At 40.4% G+C, this 17,002-nt stretch overlaps 1 protein-coding gene across 4 annotated transcripts in view; it reads right to left on the bottom strand.

Annotated features, from left to right (window-relative positions):
* The window catches only part of LOC126175265 (uncharacterized), a 247,585-nt gene that overhangs the window by 208,546 nt on the left and 22,037 nt on the right, over positions 1-17,002 (bottom strand). For 3 of the 4 annotated variants that reach the window (XM_049921911.1, XM_049921910.1, XM_049921912.1), the window contains exons 2-3: positions 14,537-16,666; positions 3,569-3,694 (exon numbers count right to left, since the gene is read on the bottom strand). In XM_049921911.1, the coding sequence (XP_049777868.1) occupies positions 3,569-3,694; positions 14,537-15,928 (1,518 nt within the window). In that variant the 5' untranslated portion in view covers positions 15,929-16,666. The remainder of the gene's footprint in view (positions 1-3,568; positions 3,695-14,536; positions 16,667-17,002) is intronic. The other variant, XM_049921913.1, reaches the window with a different exon arrangement.

Raw genomic sequence — 17,002 nt, 5'->3', positions numbered from 1 at the left:
TCGACAGTAGGAAAAGGAAGAGAAGGAAACAAGTAGGTGAATATGAATTGAAGATAAGAAATGCAAGAGGAAGCCGCCTGGTAGAATTTTGCACAGAGAATAACTTAATCATAGCTAACACTTGGTTCAAGAATCATAAAAGAAGGTTGTATACATGGAAGAATCCTGGAGATACTAAAAGTATCAGATAGATTATATAATGGTAAGACAGAGATTTAGGAACCAGGTTTTAAATTTTAAGACATTTCCAGGGGCAGATGTGGACTCTGACCACAATCTATTGGTTATGAACTGTAGATTAAAACTGAAGAAACTGCAAAAAGGTGGGAATTTAAGGAGATGGGACCTGGATAAACTGAAAGAACCAAAGGTTGTACAGAGTTTCAGGGAGAGCATAAGGGAACAATTGACAGGAATGGGGGAAAGAAATACAGTAAAAGAAGAATGGGTAGCTCTGAGGGATGAAGTAGTGAAGCCAGCAGAGGATCAAATAGGTAAAAAGACGAGGGATAGTAGAAATCCTCGGATAGCAGAAGAGATAATGAATGTAATTTATCAAAGGAGAAAATACAAAAATGCAGTAAATGAAGCAGGCAAAAACGAATACAAACATCTCAAAAATGAGATCGACAGGAAGTGCAAAATGGCTAAGCAGGGATGGCTAGAGTACAAATGCAAGGATATAGAGGCTTATCTCACTAGGGTCACAATAGATACTGCCAACAGGAAAATTAAAGAGACCTTTGGAGAAAAGAGAGCCACTTGTATGAATATCAAGAGCTCAGATGGAAACCCAGTTCCAAGCAAAGAAGGGAAAGCAGAAAGGTGGAAGGAGTAAATAGAGGGTTTATACAAGGGCGATGTACTTGAGGACAATATTATGGAAATGGAAGAGGATGTAGGTGAAGATGAAATGGGAGATACGATACTGTGTGAAGAGTTTGACAGAGCACTGAAACACCTGAGTCGAAACAAGGCCCCCGGAGTAGACAACATTCCATTAGAACTACTAACAGCCTTGGGAGAGCCAGTCCCGACAAAACTCTACCATCTGGTGAGCAAAATGTATGAGACAGGCGAAATTCCCTCAGACTTCAAGAAGAATATAATAATTCCAATCCCAAACAAAGCAGGTGTTGACAGATGTGAAAATTACCGAACTATCAGTTTAATAAGTCACAGCTACAAAATACTAAAGTGAATTCTTTACAGACAAATGGAAAAACTGATAGAAGCCGACCTTGGGGAAGATCAGTTTGGATTCCGTAGAAATACTGGAACACGTGAGGCAATACTGACCCTACGACTTATCTTAGAAGAGAGATTAAGGAAAGGCAAACCTACGTTTCTAGCATTTGTAGACTTAGAGAAAGCTTTTGACAATGTTGACTGGAATACTCTCTTTCAAATTCTAAAGGTGGCATGGGTAAAATACAAGGAGCGATAGGCTATTTACAATTTGTACAGAAACCAGATGGCAGTTATAAGAGTCGGGGGGCAGGAAAGGGAAGCAGTGGTTGGGAAGGGAATGAGACAGTGTTGTAGTCTCTCCCCGATGTTATTCGATGTGTATATTGAGCAAGCAGTAAAGGAAACAAAAGAAAAATTTGGAGTAGGTATTAAAATCCATGGAAATGAAATAAAAACTTTTGAGGTTCGCCGATGACATTGTAATTCTGTCAGAGACAGGAAAGGACTTGGAAGAGCAGTTGAACGGAATGGACAGTGTCTTGAAAGGAGGATATATGATGAACATCAACAAAAGCAAAACGAGGATAATGGAATGTAGTCGAATTAAGTCGAGTGATGCGGAGGGAATTAGGTTAGGAAATGAGACACTTGAAGTAGTAAAGGAGTTTTGCTATTTGGGGAGCAAAATAACTGATGATGGTCGAAGTAAAGAGGATATAAAATGTAGACTGGCAATAGCAAGGGAAGGGTTTCTGAAGAAGAGAAATTTGTTAACATCAAGTATAGTGTCGAGTAGAGTGTCAGGAAGTCATTTCTGAAAGTATTTGTATGGAGTGAAGCCTTGTATGCAAGTGAAACATGGACGATAAATAGTTTAGACAAGAAGAGAATAGAAGCTTTCGAAATGTGGTGCTACAGAAGAATGCTGAAGATTAGATGGGTAGATCACATAACTAATGCGGAGGTATTGAATAGAACTGAGGAGAAGAGGAGTTTGTGGCACAACTTGACAAGAAGAAGGGACTGGTTGGTAGGACATGTTCTGAGGCATCAGGGGATCACAAATTTAGCATTGGAGGGCAGCATGGAGAGTAAAAATCGTAGAGGGAGAGCAAGAGATGAATACACTAAGCAGATTCAGAAGGATGTAGGTTGCAGTAAGCACTGGGAGATGATGAAGCACACATGACATAGAGTAGCATGGAGAGCTGCATCAAACCAGTCTCAGGACTGAAGACAACAACGACGATGACGACAACAACGACAACATATAATTAGAAATAAGATGTGCATTTTTCATATAAATGATCATTAGATGTGTTAATTAGCAAATTTTTACAAATTATATAATTAAATGACATAAGCATTCTAACTGAAAGAGGGAGAAATTCATAATAATAATGACCATAATAAGAGTCAAACCACCGATTATCAGTCTCCAACACTAATGATTTTTTTCATGTTAATGCATTTTATTCTTCACAGAAATGATTATAGAACATGTAACTTTGCTAAAAAATTTACGTCAGCTGGGAATCTAAACCAGGCCCCACATACAACAGGTACACATTCCATCACAGAACTATGCAGCCCATCAAAAAAGCCATTTAATTTTAGAGAATTAAAGATGCTTGGAGAACTTCAAAATTGCTTTTCTTGAGAATTTTTGAGAGTTTCACCAAACTGATTTGGGAAGAAAGAAGGAGGGAAGATTGGGTTTAGCGTACCACCGCCATCAAGTCATTAGAGACTTAGCACATGTTTCGATCGTGTCAAGGATCAGGAAGAAAATCGGCTGTGCTCTTTCAAAGGAACCATTCCAGCATTTGCTTGAAATGGTTTAGGGAAATAACAGGAAACCTAAATCTGGATGACAGGATGTGGGTTTAAACAGTCATCCTCCCAAATAAGAGTCCAGTGTGCTAACACTGTGCCACTTTGTTCAGTAAACTGATTTGGGAAATTGGTATCTGACTTCTGTACTTCATGTACCATAAATATAAAAAAAATAACAAATTCAACTGCCATGTGGCCCACTTGTAAACATTTCCTAGTTCGCTCAACTTACTTTCATCTAATCCAACTCATTTACAAACTAGAATGAGAGATATTTCTTTCTGTTCTGTATTTTTAGAAATTACATTCTCTAATCATTTAGAATATCACAACTGTTATGGTTCCTCAACAGCTATAATTCTTAAAATCCCATTATCAGCTTAATGAATTTAAAGAGCGTTACTAAATGATGCCAAATCAACTGGCTCACAAAACCTGTTGCATTCCTAAATACTTTAGATATGTTTCAGTATTGTTTATGTGACTATTTATTCCTCAATGCCTTCATTATATCATAAGTTGCCATACTTTATTTGCTCACCTTGTGCGACTTTCTGAAGACAGAACTGTAATAAGAGCCCGTATGGAGACAGCATGGAGGCCATACATCAAATAACATCTGTATTATTGTTAATGCATTTTCTTTTACTATCTGGTCTTCTGATGTCTGAAAAACAAATGACAAACAACAGAATTTAGCAGTGTGACTCAGATGGAAGGCATAATCACAACCATCTACTTATTTCACAATGAAGAAGATTTAGTCAGTCAGTCAGTCAGTCAGTCACTCACTCACTCGCAATGAAATGGAACAAAAACATTACAGTACTAAAAAGAAGACATACAGGTCAATTGGAGCACAGTGAACATATTAAATAAAAATATTTGAAAATAGCATTAATAATTGTCTAAAAAACAAACAATACATAGATGCTGATCAGTTGCACATACTAACTATATGAAAACCTTCGACAATGTAACTTAACAATTGTGGAACCAAATTAAGAATGTACTACAGAGCATTATTTCAGTACAAGAAAGAAATGCAACAGATACGAATAATAAATGTGGATAGTGTCCCTTTGTAACTTTGTTACTAAATGGGGAAAAATTATATCTGAATCACAAAAGATACTGTCCAATAGGGAAGTTGGCTAGCATAATATTAATATGGACCACTAGGGCCAAATAACTCCACCCCTTTCCCCTATGGCAAACATGAACACACACACACCATTAAATGAAGATATTGACTAACAACAAAAATATGCTGACTGTGGACTTCAACTGTACTGTGAGGCAACAACAGCTGCTCCATTTTTGATAGGCATATTCTATACCCAGTTATATGAATGGAGATCTGTACTATGTGTGTTTTGTCTGTGCTGAGCAATCTAACTTTAATTTCTTCACAAACTGAGTGACAGATTCCACATTTTACACAAAGTCTCTGCATCTATTTTTAAGTTGTTTTTCCAAATTCCAGCAGCCCTTTAGGATTACTGAGCCAGATATTTGGCTTCTCCACCACAATGTAGGTCTTCTTACATCACCATTAAGACCACTGCCTACTGCGGACACTGGATGCTGCCTGAAGGCATTGAGGCCATGTGACATGGTAACAGAAGTATGTAAGCAGAGCAGACACGGATGGCGGATCACCCTAGTAAAGATAAGGGCTGAAAATGAGGAAATCCATTGAGATAAGTGACTTAGACAAAGGGCAGAGTATTATTACACAGAGAATGCGAACTAGTATCTTGAAAATGGTGAAGCTGGTCGAACATTTACATGCTACTGTCCTACAGAAAGAGATAGGACAGCGATACTACTATTAGACACTAAATGGTTGGATGTCCCTCACTCTACACAGAACATGGGGTTCAGAGGCTTGTCCTGGTGCCTGCACAGTTGTTTCAGACCACACCATTCATCATACATTGTTGAATGTGGAGCTCCATGGCAGACCACCCCTACGTGTTCACATATTGACCTAATGGCATCGTCAATAACAACCACAGTGGACATAGGACTATTAAGATTCGGCTCTTCAGGTGAATCACATTTTTGCTACACTAGGTGGATGGTCATCTCCACAAAAGCTATTATCGAGGTGAATGGTGGCTCAAAATGCGCAGCAGCCATGGATGCAGACTGGAGGAAGCGGTATTACGATATGGGAGACATTCTTCTGCACTTGCATGGGACCTATTGTAATAATCAACAACACACCAACAGCTGCAATCCACCTGCATCCCTTCATGCTTTAAGCCTTTCCCAACGTTGGTGTCATCTTCCAGCAGTGTAACTGTCTGTGTCTCTGAGCCAGAACTGTACAACAGTGGTATGAGGAGTATTATAGTTATCGGCGACCAAATTCACCTATGGAACCCATCTGCATCACTATCGGGTGTCATCACTGCATACGCAAATTAGCAGTCTGTTATTCACATAAATTACACGACCTGTGCATAGACACATCTCCACAACCTTACCAACAAACTGTTGCATCCCTGATACGAATAATCTGTGATGTATTTCATTCCAAAGATGGACAAACACGCTATGAAGCAGGTAGTAGTAATATTTTGGGCCATCAGCGTATTGTTAAGCAGGACAGAAATAAGATTGCATATCATGTGAGATTAACAAATTTCAGATTCACCTTGGTCTGTGAATCTTCCTAAAACCTTTTGGAAGGGCGCCTGTGATAGAATACAGATATTTTGTCAGATAATAACATGTTAACAATGTAACTGTTCACCTCTCGAAAAGTTACAATAGGAAACTAAACTTTAGTCTACTACAAGTCTTGGCAGAGTCGAAGAACAAGATAATTGGGCACCTTCTGTTATCTTGCAAAACTCTATGATTCCGTCAGGAAGTAGCTGACCATCAAAAGTTGAGCACAATGTGCACACAGTGGTGGGAAGCACCCCAAAAAGATAGTGCCCAATATGCAACCTAGCTAAAAAGATCACCACATGGCGAGAGAGCCAAGAGAAGGTCATCCAAGCCGCTGGGAGACGCTTAATAACCCAGAGCTTGTTCCCATGAAGGGAGGACCAGTGGTGATGCCAAAATGACAGCACTTGCTGACAGACAGCAACACAGAGATCATCAGAGGGAATGTAAAAACTATGCGGGCTGAGGTACGAGGACTGCAGCCTTGGAAGCTGCATCAGCAGCCTCGTTTCCTGTCAGACCGATGTGACTCGGAAACCACATGAACAATACAGTGGCTCCATCAAGAATGAGCAACTGACAGCTTTCCTGGACACGCTGCACTAAGGGATGGATGGTGTGAAGCACACACAAGCTTTGTAAATACTGAGCAGTGTTCCGAAGCTGATACCGAAAAACGATGGCGCCAATGACAAAGGCACACCCAACTCCATGCTCAATCTGAAGCCATCGGTGTACACAAAGGTACTATCACAAAGTTTCATGCGAAGGTCATGAAACTGAAGGCAACAGAGAAAGGCTGGAGTAGTGTCCTTAGGAAGCAAATGAAGGCTGAGCTGAACATGGGCCACCACACAAAGCCAAGGTGGTGAAGGGTTTACACCAACCGGGAAAGTTGCAGGTAGCATGAAGTTAAGCTGGCAGAGCAAGAGCTAAATGTGAACTCCAGAATGTAACAGATAAGAGGGGCGCGCCCCATAGTGGCAATCAAAGGAGTCACCGAAGAAGGTGGCATAAGATGGGTGGCCACGCATGGCACACAAACAGCATGCATCTCTGCTGAGGAGAAAATCACGGCAGTAGGACAGTGGTAGTGGCAGCTTCTGCATGCAGTCTCTCAACCGGGCTAGTGTAAAAGGCACCAGTGGCCAAACAGATGCCATGATGGTGGATAGTATTGAGACAGCATAAGAGGGTCAGATATGCATATGCATATACGAAACATCCATAATCTAGTTTCGAACCGACAAGGGACTGGTACAACTAGAGGATGGTCGTTCGATCTGCTCCCCACAAAGTACCACTGAGGACATGTAGGACTTTGAGGGACCGCGTACAGCGGGCTGTCAGGTCAGACACTTGGGGAGAACCAAGAAAGTCTCCTATCGAGCATGAGTCTCCTATCGTAGTTTCAACATACAAAAGAGCAACATGACCAATATATAAATACGGTGGAAGAAACCAACTGGGCTGCCAGAAATTCATACAAACAGTTTTGTCAGTGGAAAAACAAAATCCATTGTCAATGTTCCCTGAGTCAGGATGATCAAGACACCACTGAAGACTACGCTCAATGAGGCAGGTCTGTGGAGAATTGCAATAGATGGGAAAATTGTCAACGAAAAAGAAGCCGGAGACGTCCAGTGGGAGACCATTATAGGGTTAATGGCGGATACAGGTGTCAGACAAGGCAGAAACCACATGTACATTGAAAACACAGTCTTTTAAAAATTCCTGAAGGAAATGGGGCATTTGGCCACATGATCCCCATGTGGAGAGAGTACATAGGATACCAGCCCTCCAGCATGTGTCATAGGCTTACTCCAAACCAAAGAACACGACCACAGTCTGGGATTTCTGCAGAAATCCATTCATGACATGGATGGACAAAGTGACAGGATGGCCAACTGCAGAATGGAGTGCTTCAAATCCACACTGTGCAGTGGTGAGTAAATTGTGAGACACAAGCCGCCATACCAGCTGAGCATGAATCATATGTTCCATCACCTTGTAATAACTGCTGGTGAGAGAAATGGGGTGGTAGCTAGAAGGAAGGTCTTTATCAGGCATAGGTATGGGTATGACAGTGGCTACATGCCAGTGTCTGGGAAACATGCCCTCTGCCCAGATGCAGTTGTACCTATGAAGCAGAAAGTTCTTGCCCCCAAGAGAAATGTGCTCCAATATCTGAATGAACAGCATCTGGCCCTGAGGCAGAGAATCATGATGAAGTGAGAGCATGATCTAGCTCCCTTGTAAGAGTGGCATTATAGCACTCACAATTCCAATACATGAAGGGTATCATCCAAGCCACCTCTACTCATTTCTGATGGAGGAAGGCAGGATGATAGTGGGAGGAGCTCAAAATCTCTAAAATGGCAGACCAAGGTGTTGGAGATATAAATAGGGTCCACGATGACATTGTCTGCTACTGGCAGGCCGTAAATCGGGGAATGGATCTTGGTCCCAGATTGGCCCACACATAGGAAGAGGGAGTGCAACTGTTAACAGAACTAGTAAATTAAATCTACCTAGGTTTTTTGCTATCCTGACAAACGCATCGACGCTGTGCACACAACTGTTTATAATGAATAGTTTGCCATTGTAGGAAGATGGTTAAAAATGCGGAGAGCATGTCTCCGCGTGCAAATTGTGTCACGGCACACCTCAGTCCATCAATGGACTGGGACACGGGGCGGTAAAGCGGAAGTGCAAGGAATGGGACATTCTGTGGTGGTAAAGATAATGTTTGCAAGATATTCCACCTGGTCGTGAAAAATGGGGAAATGATGTTCGTAGAAGGTAGCAAGGGAGAAGTAAAGCCTCCAGTCAGTCTTAGTAAGCTGCCATTTGGGTGAGCACATAGGTGAGGTAGGAGTCATCAAACAGATAGCATACGGGAAATGGTCACTTGAGTAAGTGTCAGAGAGAACAGATCACTCAAGACATTGGGCAAGCTGGGCAGTGCAGAAGGAGAAGTCCAAATGGGAATATGTGTGTGTGTGTGTGTGTGTGTGTGTGTGTGTGTGTGTGTGTGTGTGTGTGTGTGTGTGTGTGTGTGTGAAGTCCGAAAGGAATGTGGTTGCTCCCATGTTAAGGCAGATGAGGTTAAGTTGACTGAGAAGGTCAGCCAAGAGGACACACCTTGGACAGGTTCTGGGAGGACCCCAAAGGGGATGGTGTGCACTAAAGCAACCCAGCAGCAGAAAGGGGTGAGGTATCTGCCCAATAAGCTGGAGGAAGTCTGCCCTGGTGACATCGAATGATGGAGGGACATAAATACTACACAGTTAAAAGGTCAAATGAAGAAGGAAAAAGTGAACTGCAACAGTTTGAAGGCAGGTAGTTAGCACATTGGGTTGACTGTGAATGTCATCCCATATGAGCAGCATGACTCCTGCCCGAGATGGGTTCAAAGCAGTCGTGAGGATGCAATTTTGCTTTCTGAAGGCAGAGAACAAATGGATGGTGCAATTCTATGAGCAACCATAAATCCTCTTTGTTGGATCGAAGACCACAAACACACCATTCGAGGAGAGCCATGATAACGAAAAAATGAAGAGGCGTCACCTCAGTGGCTGCCGAGTGCCAGCCTCCAAATACTCACTGCTACAGGGCACACAGGCAGGAGGGTCCTGCTCCAAGAGGTCTGCAGAAGCATCAGCATTCCTGACATTCTTGCCCTGCGGAGTCCAGGGCAGAAAAACAGTTGGTGGTGTGCATCAGCAATAAGGAAATCAGCCGGGCGAGGGTACCACATGACATCATCGAAGAGGATCTTCGAGGCAGTGAAGGAGGTGACCTTTTGCCTTTGTTTGAATTATTTGAGACTTTATGGTTGGCAGAAGAAGACTCAGATGTTGGTTGGCGGAAGGGACATAGGAAGTCTTCAAAGGAGTATTCCTTCTGTCCTTTACAACCTGCTGGTTGTGTAGCTTGTGTCTTCACCCAGTGAAGCGAAAGTTTGGTGACATGTTGCACAGCTGGAGGAAGAACGGGGACACTGCCATGAAACTGGCAGATTTCACAACCACAGTGCTGAAAGTGAGGTCCCATGTCAGCATGGCCATGTCCTTCGTGGAGCGAGATGTAGCAAGAACAGTACTGTAGAGGCCAGATGGTAGAACGCCGGGTTTCCAACTACCCAACAACTTGCGAGCAACCGGATAAGGCACTTTTTCCTTCACTCAGATCTCCTGGACATCTCGCTCATCAAGATACACGACACAATCATGAGAGGCAGTGGCATGGTCGCCATTGCATCGGATGCAGTGGAGAGAAGGAGGCGGGCAATTGTCCTCGTGAGCATCCCTGCCACAGGTTACAGATTTGGCTGGGTGTCGACAGGACTCTCGAGTGAGGTTGTAACGATGAAACTGGTAGCAGCCCATCAGATTCAGAATAAATAGTCTGACTGTGATAACTTCATAACTTGCTATGATCTTTGACGGAAGAACCACTCTACTAAAAATGAGAAAGAGAGTGCATATGGGCACTAAGGAGGCATCTCCTTCTTTCATCACTTGATGCACAGCAATGAAACCCTGATCTCAGAAGTACACTTGGATTTCTGCATCGGTCAGACCATCGAGCAGCCTAGTGTAAATAATTAAATTCTAAAAGCATCCACAACATCATTTTCAGAAGAAATATCAGCAGTCCAATTAAAAAGCTCCACTGTAGGTGTAAACCACATACAATACACAGGGTGAACATTAATAACACCAACAAACTGCAGGACTGGAGATAAAGAGGTCCTATGAACATAGGTCCGGAAATGCATCATTGCCATGGTAGATGGCGTTGTCAAATGGCAGCTCCTCTGACCACATGTCATGTGCTCCTTGTATGTTGCAGGCTGTGTGATTGATGCAGCAGTGAACCGTAAGCAGTGGAATGGTCTGGTATTCATGTCAGGGACAAGCTGAGATGGTGTTTGTGTGTAGTCAAGGGGCAGCACGGCTATACCAAAACAAGTACCATCACAAAATGGAGGACGGGGTTCTACAAGACATCGAGACGAACCCTAGTACACAAGCTCCATGCAAGTGGACCACCAACATGCTTTATGCCAAAGTACGTTCTCACATATACACATAAGTGAATCCCACATGACACTGCGTCCCGTGGAGGCCAGTTTGAACATCTGTTGTGACATGGATGTGATGCAGTTCTGTACTGTGTTCCGAGACGATTTGTTGGCACTGCATACAAATCATCCATTTCTGGACACATGTTCAAAGGACCTTTTCTTCCTTCATTTCCAGTCAGGAGTCTGGTCCATCAGTTTATTAGTTTTATTAATGTTCACCCTGTATATTCTGCAAACCACTGTGAAGTGTGTGGTAGAAGGTACATCCCACTGTACCAGTTGTTAGGATTTTCACCTGTTCCATTCAGGTAAGGAGCGCAGCAAGAACGATTTTAAACAATGGCTGCATGTGATTGTAATTAATATAACCTTTGCCTCAATTCCTATGAGTGAAATACACAGAACATTGCAGTACATTCCTACAACCATCATTGAAAGCCAATTCCTAAAAATTTTTAAGTAGGATTTCTTGGGATACTTGATGCCATTAGCAAACTGATTGCATTTCCTCGTATTATACCAATAAATTGGAATCTACCACCTGCCTTATCCACAAGTGAGCCAATATGATGGTTCCATTTCATTTCTCTGCAAATTGTTACATCCAGATATTTGTACGAGTTTACAGATTCCAACCCTGACTCTCAGATAGTATAGTCATAGGATACTACTATTTTTTTCTTTTTTTTAAGTTTTGTGACAAGACATAATTTTACATTTCCGAACATTTAAATCAAGTTTCCAATCTTTGCATCACTTTGAAATCTTTGAGATCTAACTGAATATTTATGCAACTTCTTTCAGACAATACTTCATTTAGATAACTGCATCATCTGCAAAGTGTCTGAGGTTACTATTGACATTGTCCACAATATCATTAATATACAGCATGAACAGCAAGGGTTCCAACACACTTCCCTGGTGCACGTGCACAGTTACTTCACTGTCAATGACTTCCCATCCAAGTTAACTTGTTGTGGTCTCTCTACCAACAAATCCTCAATCCAGTCACAAATTTCTTTGATACCTCATACAATTGAACTTTTAATAATAAGCGTAGACATGGCCCTGAGTCAAATGCTTTTCAGAAATCAAGAAATATTGCTTCTACCTGACTATGGATCCAAAGCTTTTGAGAAGACACTTCAGGAAATTGTGAGGTGGGTTTTACATGTTTTTGGAATCAATGCTGGTTGGCATGGAGACGGTCGTTCTGTTTGAAATGTTGTTGTTGTTGTTGTTGTTGTTGTGGTCTACATTAATTTTGAGCTCAGAATATATTCTAATCTAAAGCTCTACAACATGTCAATGTGGAAGATATTGGGTTACGTCTACTACCCTTCTTGTAAACAGGTATTTTATTCCAACGAGGTTAGATTATAGTTAAAAGAGGTGACTAACTCAGCCACAAATTCACTATAGAATCTGACAAGGATTCCATCATGTCCTGGAGCTATGTTCAATTTTACTAATTTCAGTTGTTCCTCAGTACAAGTGACAAATTTACTTCACTTTTCTTCGCAGTAGTGCAAGAATTAAATTGAGGCAAATCTCCTGGGTTTTCCTTTGTAAAGGAATATTTGAAAATGAAGTTAAGCATTTCTGCTTTTGTTCTGCTATCTTCAATTTCAGTTCCTATCAAACTTTATGTTCAAGAAATGTGGTGACTTTTCCACTTGGCATCTGCATTCCAGCTGTTCCTGACAAAAATGTTCATTGATTTTTCTTTTCTCCCAAAACTTAATGGTTGCCAGTTGCACTAACATATTGAACGAGGACATAGACTAATAGTACTAACTTTCTGAGTGCATGTGCAACAGAACAACAGAGAATTCATACTGTAAGGAAGATGAAAATCATGACACAGACGGTAACGAAATGTAAAACTAAAACACACAATAAAATTTTTCTGGGTTTGTGACCACATTGTCAACATGTAAAACTACCGACGTTTCCGTCACTGTTGCAAATGACCTTCAGTGTGTTTTTGTTTACTGCTGAATGAGAAAACTTTATTCCTTATATACCTGCAGATGTGGCTGTTATCTAATTCTGATAGGCTGTTAAGGATGAAGGAGAGGGATGTTAGAAGTTCTTTGTTGGTACTCTTATTATTTCTTTTGATTGATGGAAACCCAATGTTCTGATTGGCGTTTGCGTTACTGCATGTGATTGCTGGAAATTGGCGAATGGAAAGCCAGGCAGCAGTTGTGACATGGAGTCATTTTCCTGCTGTCTAGCACCAGCAGAGACGCGACAGTACTCTATGTGCCTGCAGCCGTTGTGGTCTCCCACGTGCCTGTGCGTATTGCTTCACGTGAGCTGTCATAGCTTAATGGTGTTATTGCTAGCAGCTAGTTATTGCTGCTCCACCGAGCAGGCATCAAGCCAATTATCCAAAGCAGCAACAGAATAAAAGGTTTTCTTTGCACAACGAAAGAGGCAATGGAGAAACTACATGCTGCTGAAGTTTATGAAATCAGTTGCAAATGTTGATTAGTGTATGTAGGCTAGACAGGACAACCCATCAGCACATGTGTATCTGAACACAAAAGATATATCCGACTAAGACAACACACCAAGTCAGCGGTAGTAGAACACCAGGATGTGTTGTGGAAAGCAGATTGCTTTTGGTGAAGTTCGTTTACTGGTAAAACAGCCTCTTATTTTCAGGAGGAAGATTAGAGAGGCAATAGAAATAGCCAAGCGACCTGCCAACATGAAGAGAGAAGAATGGTATCGACTTCCAACATCTTGGCTGCCAGCAATAACACCAGTACGCTATGACAGTTCACGTGAAACAATACGCACAGGCATGCTGGAGACCGCAATGGCCGCAGGCACATAGAGTAGTCGCGTCTCTGCCACTGCTAGAAAGCAGGAAAATGACGCCGTGTCACAACTGCCACCTGGTTTTCCATTCGTCAATTTCCAGCAATAACATGCAGTAATGCAAACACCAATCAGAACCTTGAGTTTCCATCAGTCAAAAGAAATAATAAGAATACCAACAAAGAACTTCTACCATCCCTCTCCTTCATCCTTAACAGCCTATCAGAATTAGGTAACAGCCACATCTGCAAGTATATAAGGAATAAAATTTTCTCATTCAGCAGTAAACGAAAACACCCTAAAGGTCATATGCAACAGTGACCGAAACGTCGGTAGTTTTACATATTGACAGTGTGGTCACAAACCAGAAAATTTTTATTGATTGTGACAATGGCCTATCTTTATAAGTGTAAAACTGGATAAAATAATGCAAGATACAAGTCTGAAAAATGTAGTATTTATGTATGCTTATTTTTGCTAGTGGATAACTGATTTCCACTACCAGTCACCTTCAAATTACACGGTATTGACTATCTTATGTTAATGGACAGTAGTAAAACTCATGATGAGAGTTAAGCAACAATAATGTATTTTACAGTGAAGGCCAAAATTGCCCCAATATTTAAGTTTCTCTAACTATGAAATTCTAATACTCACCTACTTAAAATGAACACATAGTGTCAAATGGTTTATTAGAAACCCAAGCTTTTAAGAAACTGACTGGACACCTGCTACTATTACATTTTACCTATACAGAAAGTATTTCATATGGAAATTCTTTAGTGAAATATAAATATTTTAAACAGTGAAGGTAACAACTCTACACACACACACACACACACACACACACACACACACACACACACACACAAGAAACAGAAGGATTACTGAAATACATACCATGACAAACAGCAGAATGTTTTGCACATCCTCAGGCTGAGGAATTGCCCCAGCAGAAATCATCATGTGAAGTAAAGATGGGAGCCATACACCTTGTGACAGAGCATTTCTGAATAAATCAGACATACTTATATCTGGCTTCATCCAATGCAATACCATCCTATGATGTTGAGATTCGCAGCATTCTGGAGGACCAGACACATCCAGCTGTAACCATGGCTCAGTCAGTGCCAAATGCATTGCATACTTTACAGCGTTTATAAGTTCCATGGGCGACACCCTGCGCAATCTCGATAATTCTTTATTATGGATATTTTGCTTACCATGAACAGTATGCTTTCTTTCTTTAGCAGGAATATAAGACGTATCTGAGGAATCCATTTCGTTTTCACTGAATTCTATCTCTGTTAGCACAAAAGGAGAAAATGTTTTCACTGATTCAAGTCCTCTACATTTTTTGGATAAATGGTTCTGTTGAGCTGTCTCATTATCATCTGAACAAAATATGCAATTGAAATGCCACTTTCTCTGTCTTTTTCTCTTAACTACCACATTCAAATTTTCATAAGAACTTTCATTCTCATGTAAAATTCTCAGTTTCTTACTTGATTCTAACCGAGTTGAACTTTTATTGACTGCCGCTCGGTTGGGTGAATTTTCTTGATTAATGGTGTTGTGAACAGTAATGATGTTGCAATCTTTGCATCTCTGATAAATGTTTTCTATCTGAGACCAATTATATGAATGTAAATTACTTGACAATTTGTGTAAAGATACATGCAGTTTCTTGACTAAAAATTCTGGATGCTCTGTTTTAAACTTAGACAAAAACAAAATCAGCTCAGCATCCTGTACTGCTGAGGAATCAGTGCTTCCTTTGTGAAGCACTGCATCTAGAGTTGATGATGAATCAGAACTATCTGTAACTTGTGCTTTGGTGCAATTGCTTTTGTTGACATCAGAACAAGAATTTAGTTTAACTGCTATGTTTCTGGAAGTATATTTATTTTGATTTGATAGTTTATTGATTCTGCCAACAGTGAACTGATTTTTTCTTAACCACAGTTCAGGCAATCTTTTCAGAACAACACGTAGTTCTTTAAGTTTATGAATGGTTTGTACTCTGCTCTTCCCCAAAGATAAACTTTTTCTTTTACTGGCCCTATTGGTAACATTTCCTTCCACATTGCGAAAAACATGCAAAGATTCAATTTTTTTTTTAGAGGGTGATATTCTGCCCGTTGTGGCATCTGAACTGCTATACTGCAACACTTCATCACGATTTATTTTGTTGTATGCTAATTCTGAACATGTTACATTATCCCTCTCTTGTACAGATTTAATCTTCTTACTGTTTGTGGCATATGAAAATTTGTTAGCAAAAATTTTCATATCAAAACTCACACTTCTAATTTAATGACGACTTTAATATTAAAAGTTCACCGATGTTCATACAAAACAGAAGTTTTTTTATTTTATTTTATAAATTATAATCATTTCCTTCTAAATGTAAATCAGCTAAAACTTCAATACACAATTTCTTGGTCTCATACACTATCTGAATTTTTAGAACGTGGTATATATTCACAATAGACTGCACACAGTTTTGGTACAGCAGAAAAAATGATTTTTGGAACATTGTTTTTATACACAAGTTCTTTTTGGAACTGTCATTTTTCACTTTACTGTTGTTGAGACTTGCTTCAGAAAAAGCTAGGTTTGTGGTCTACAGGACATACTCATTACTAATAATTCAGTGCTAACACAAGAAAAACACATAACTACAGCATAAAATGTTTTCTTAAAAAGCTATGATAAAACCATTACAGTACTTTCTCTGAACTTCAAATTATCAGGACAAAGTCTCACAAAATTAAAATTGTTATAGTTCATTCACAGCATACAAACAGCTGCAAAAATTATGTAGCTCTGTTCTTCAACTGTCATTAGTTCCTTTAACGCATCTCTACAATGACATGATTATCTCGAACTGTACATGTTGCAGTATGCTTCTCGGACTCAGAGTAGTTCTCTATTAGTTCAAGAGAAATTGCTGTACTGCAATCACTTAGTAACAGTGGAGAATTTGGAAGCACATCTGGCAATGTGCTGATCGGCTTGTGGTTTAAACTGTGGGGAGAAAAGAGAAACCATCATCACTACCACAAGAGACAAATACATCTCACAAAGTTCAGTAACTGAAAGCTTAGAATTAACCCTTCTGAAAATGACACAAAAAATGGAAATAAAAATAGGTATGCATGGTGACACACTCTTTTCACTGGTTATCTGTGTTTTCTTTATTGATAATTGTTTTCCTGCATGTAATGAAACGAAGTTAGTGAAGAGAGTAAATCACTGTCATAAATATAAGGTAAATGAAATGAGAAAATAAATCTTTCTTTCCTTAAAATACATGCTGTGACAAAAAAAAAAGAAGATAAACTGTTGTTTGATGTGGCATGT

The sequence above is a fragment of the Schistocerca cancellata genome, chromosome 3 (genome assembly GCF_023864275.1).
Source record: "Schistocerca cancellata isolate TAMUIC-IGC-003103 chromosome 3, iqSchCanc2.1, whole genome shotgun sequence".
NCBI classification, from domain to species: Eukaryota; Metazoa; Arthropoda; class Insecta; order Orthoptera; family Acrididae; genus Schistocerca; species Schistocerca cancellata.
This window is presented reverse-complemented; position numbering and strand designations above follow the sequence as displayed.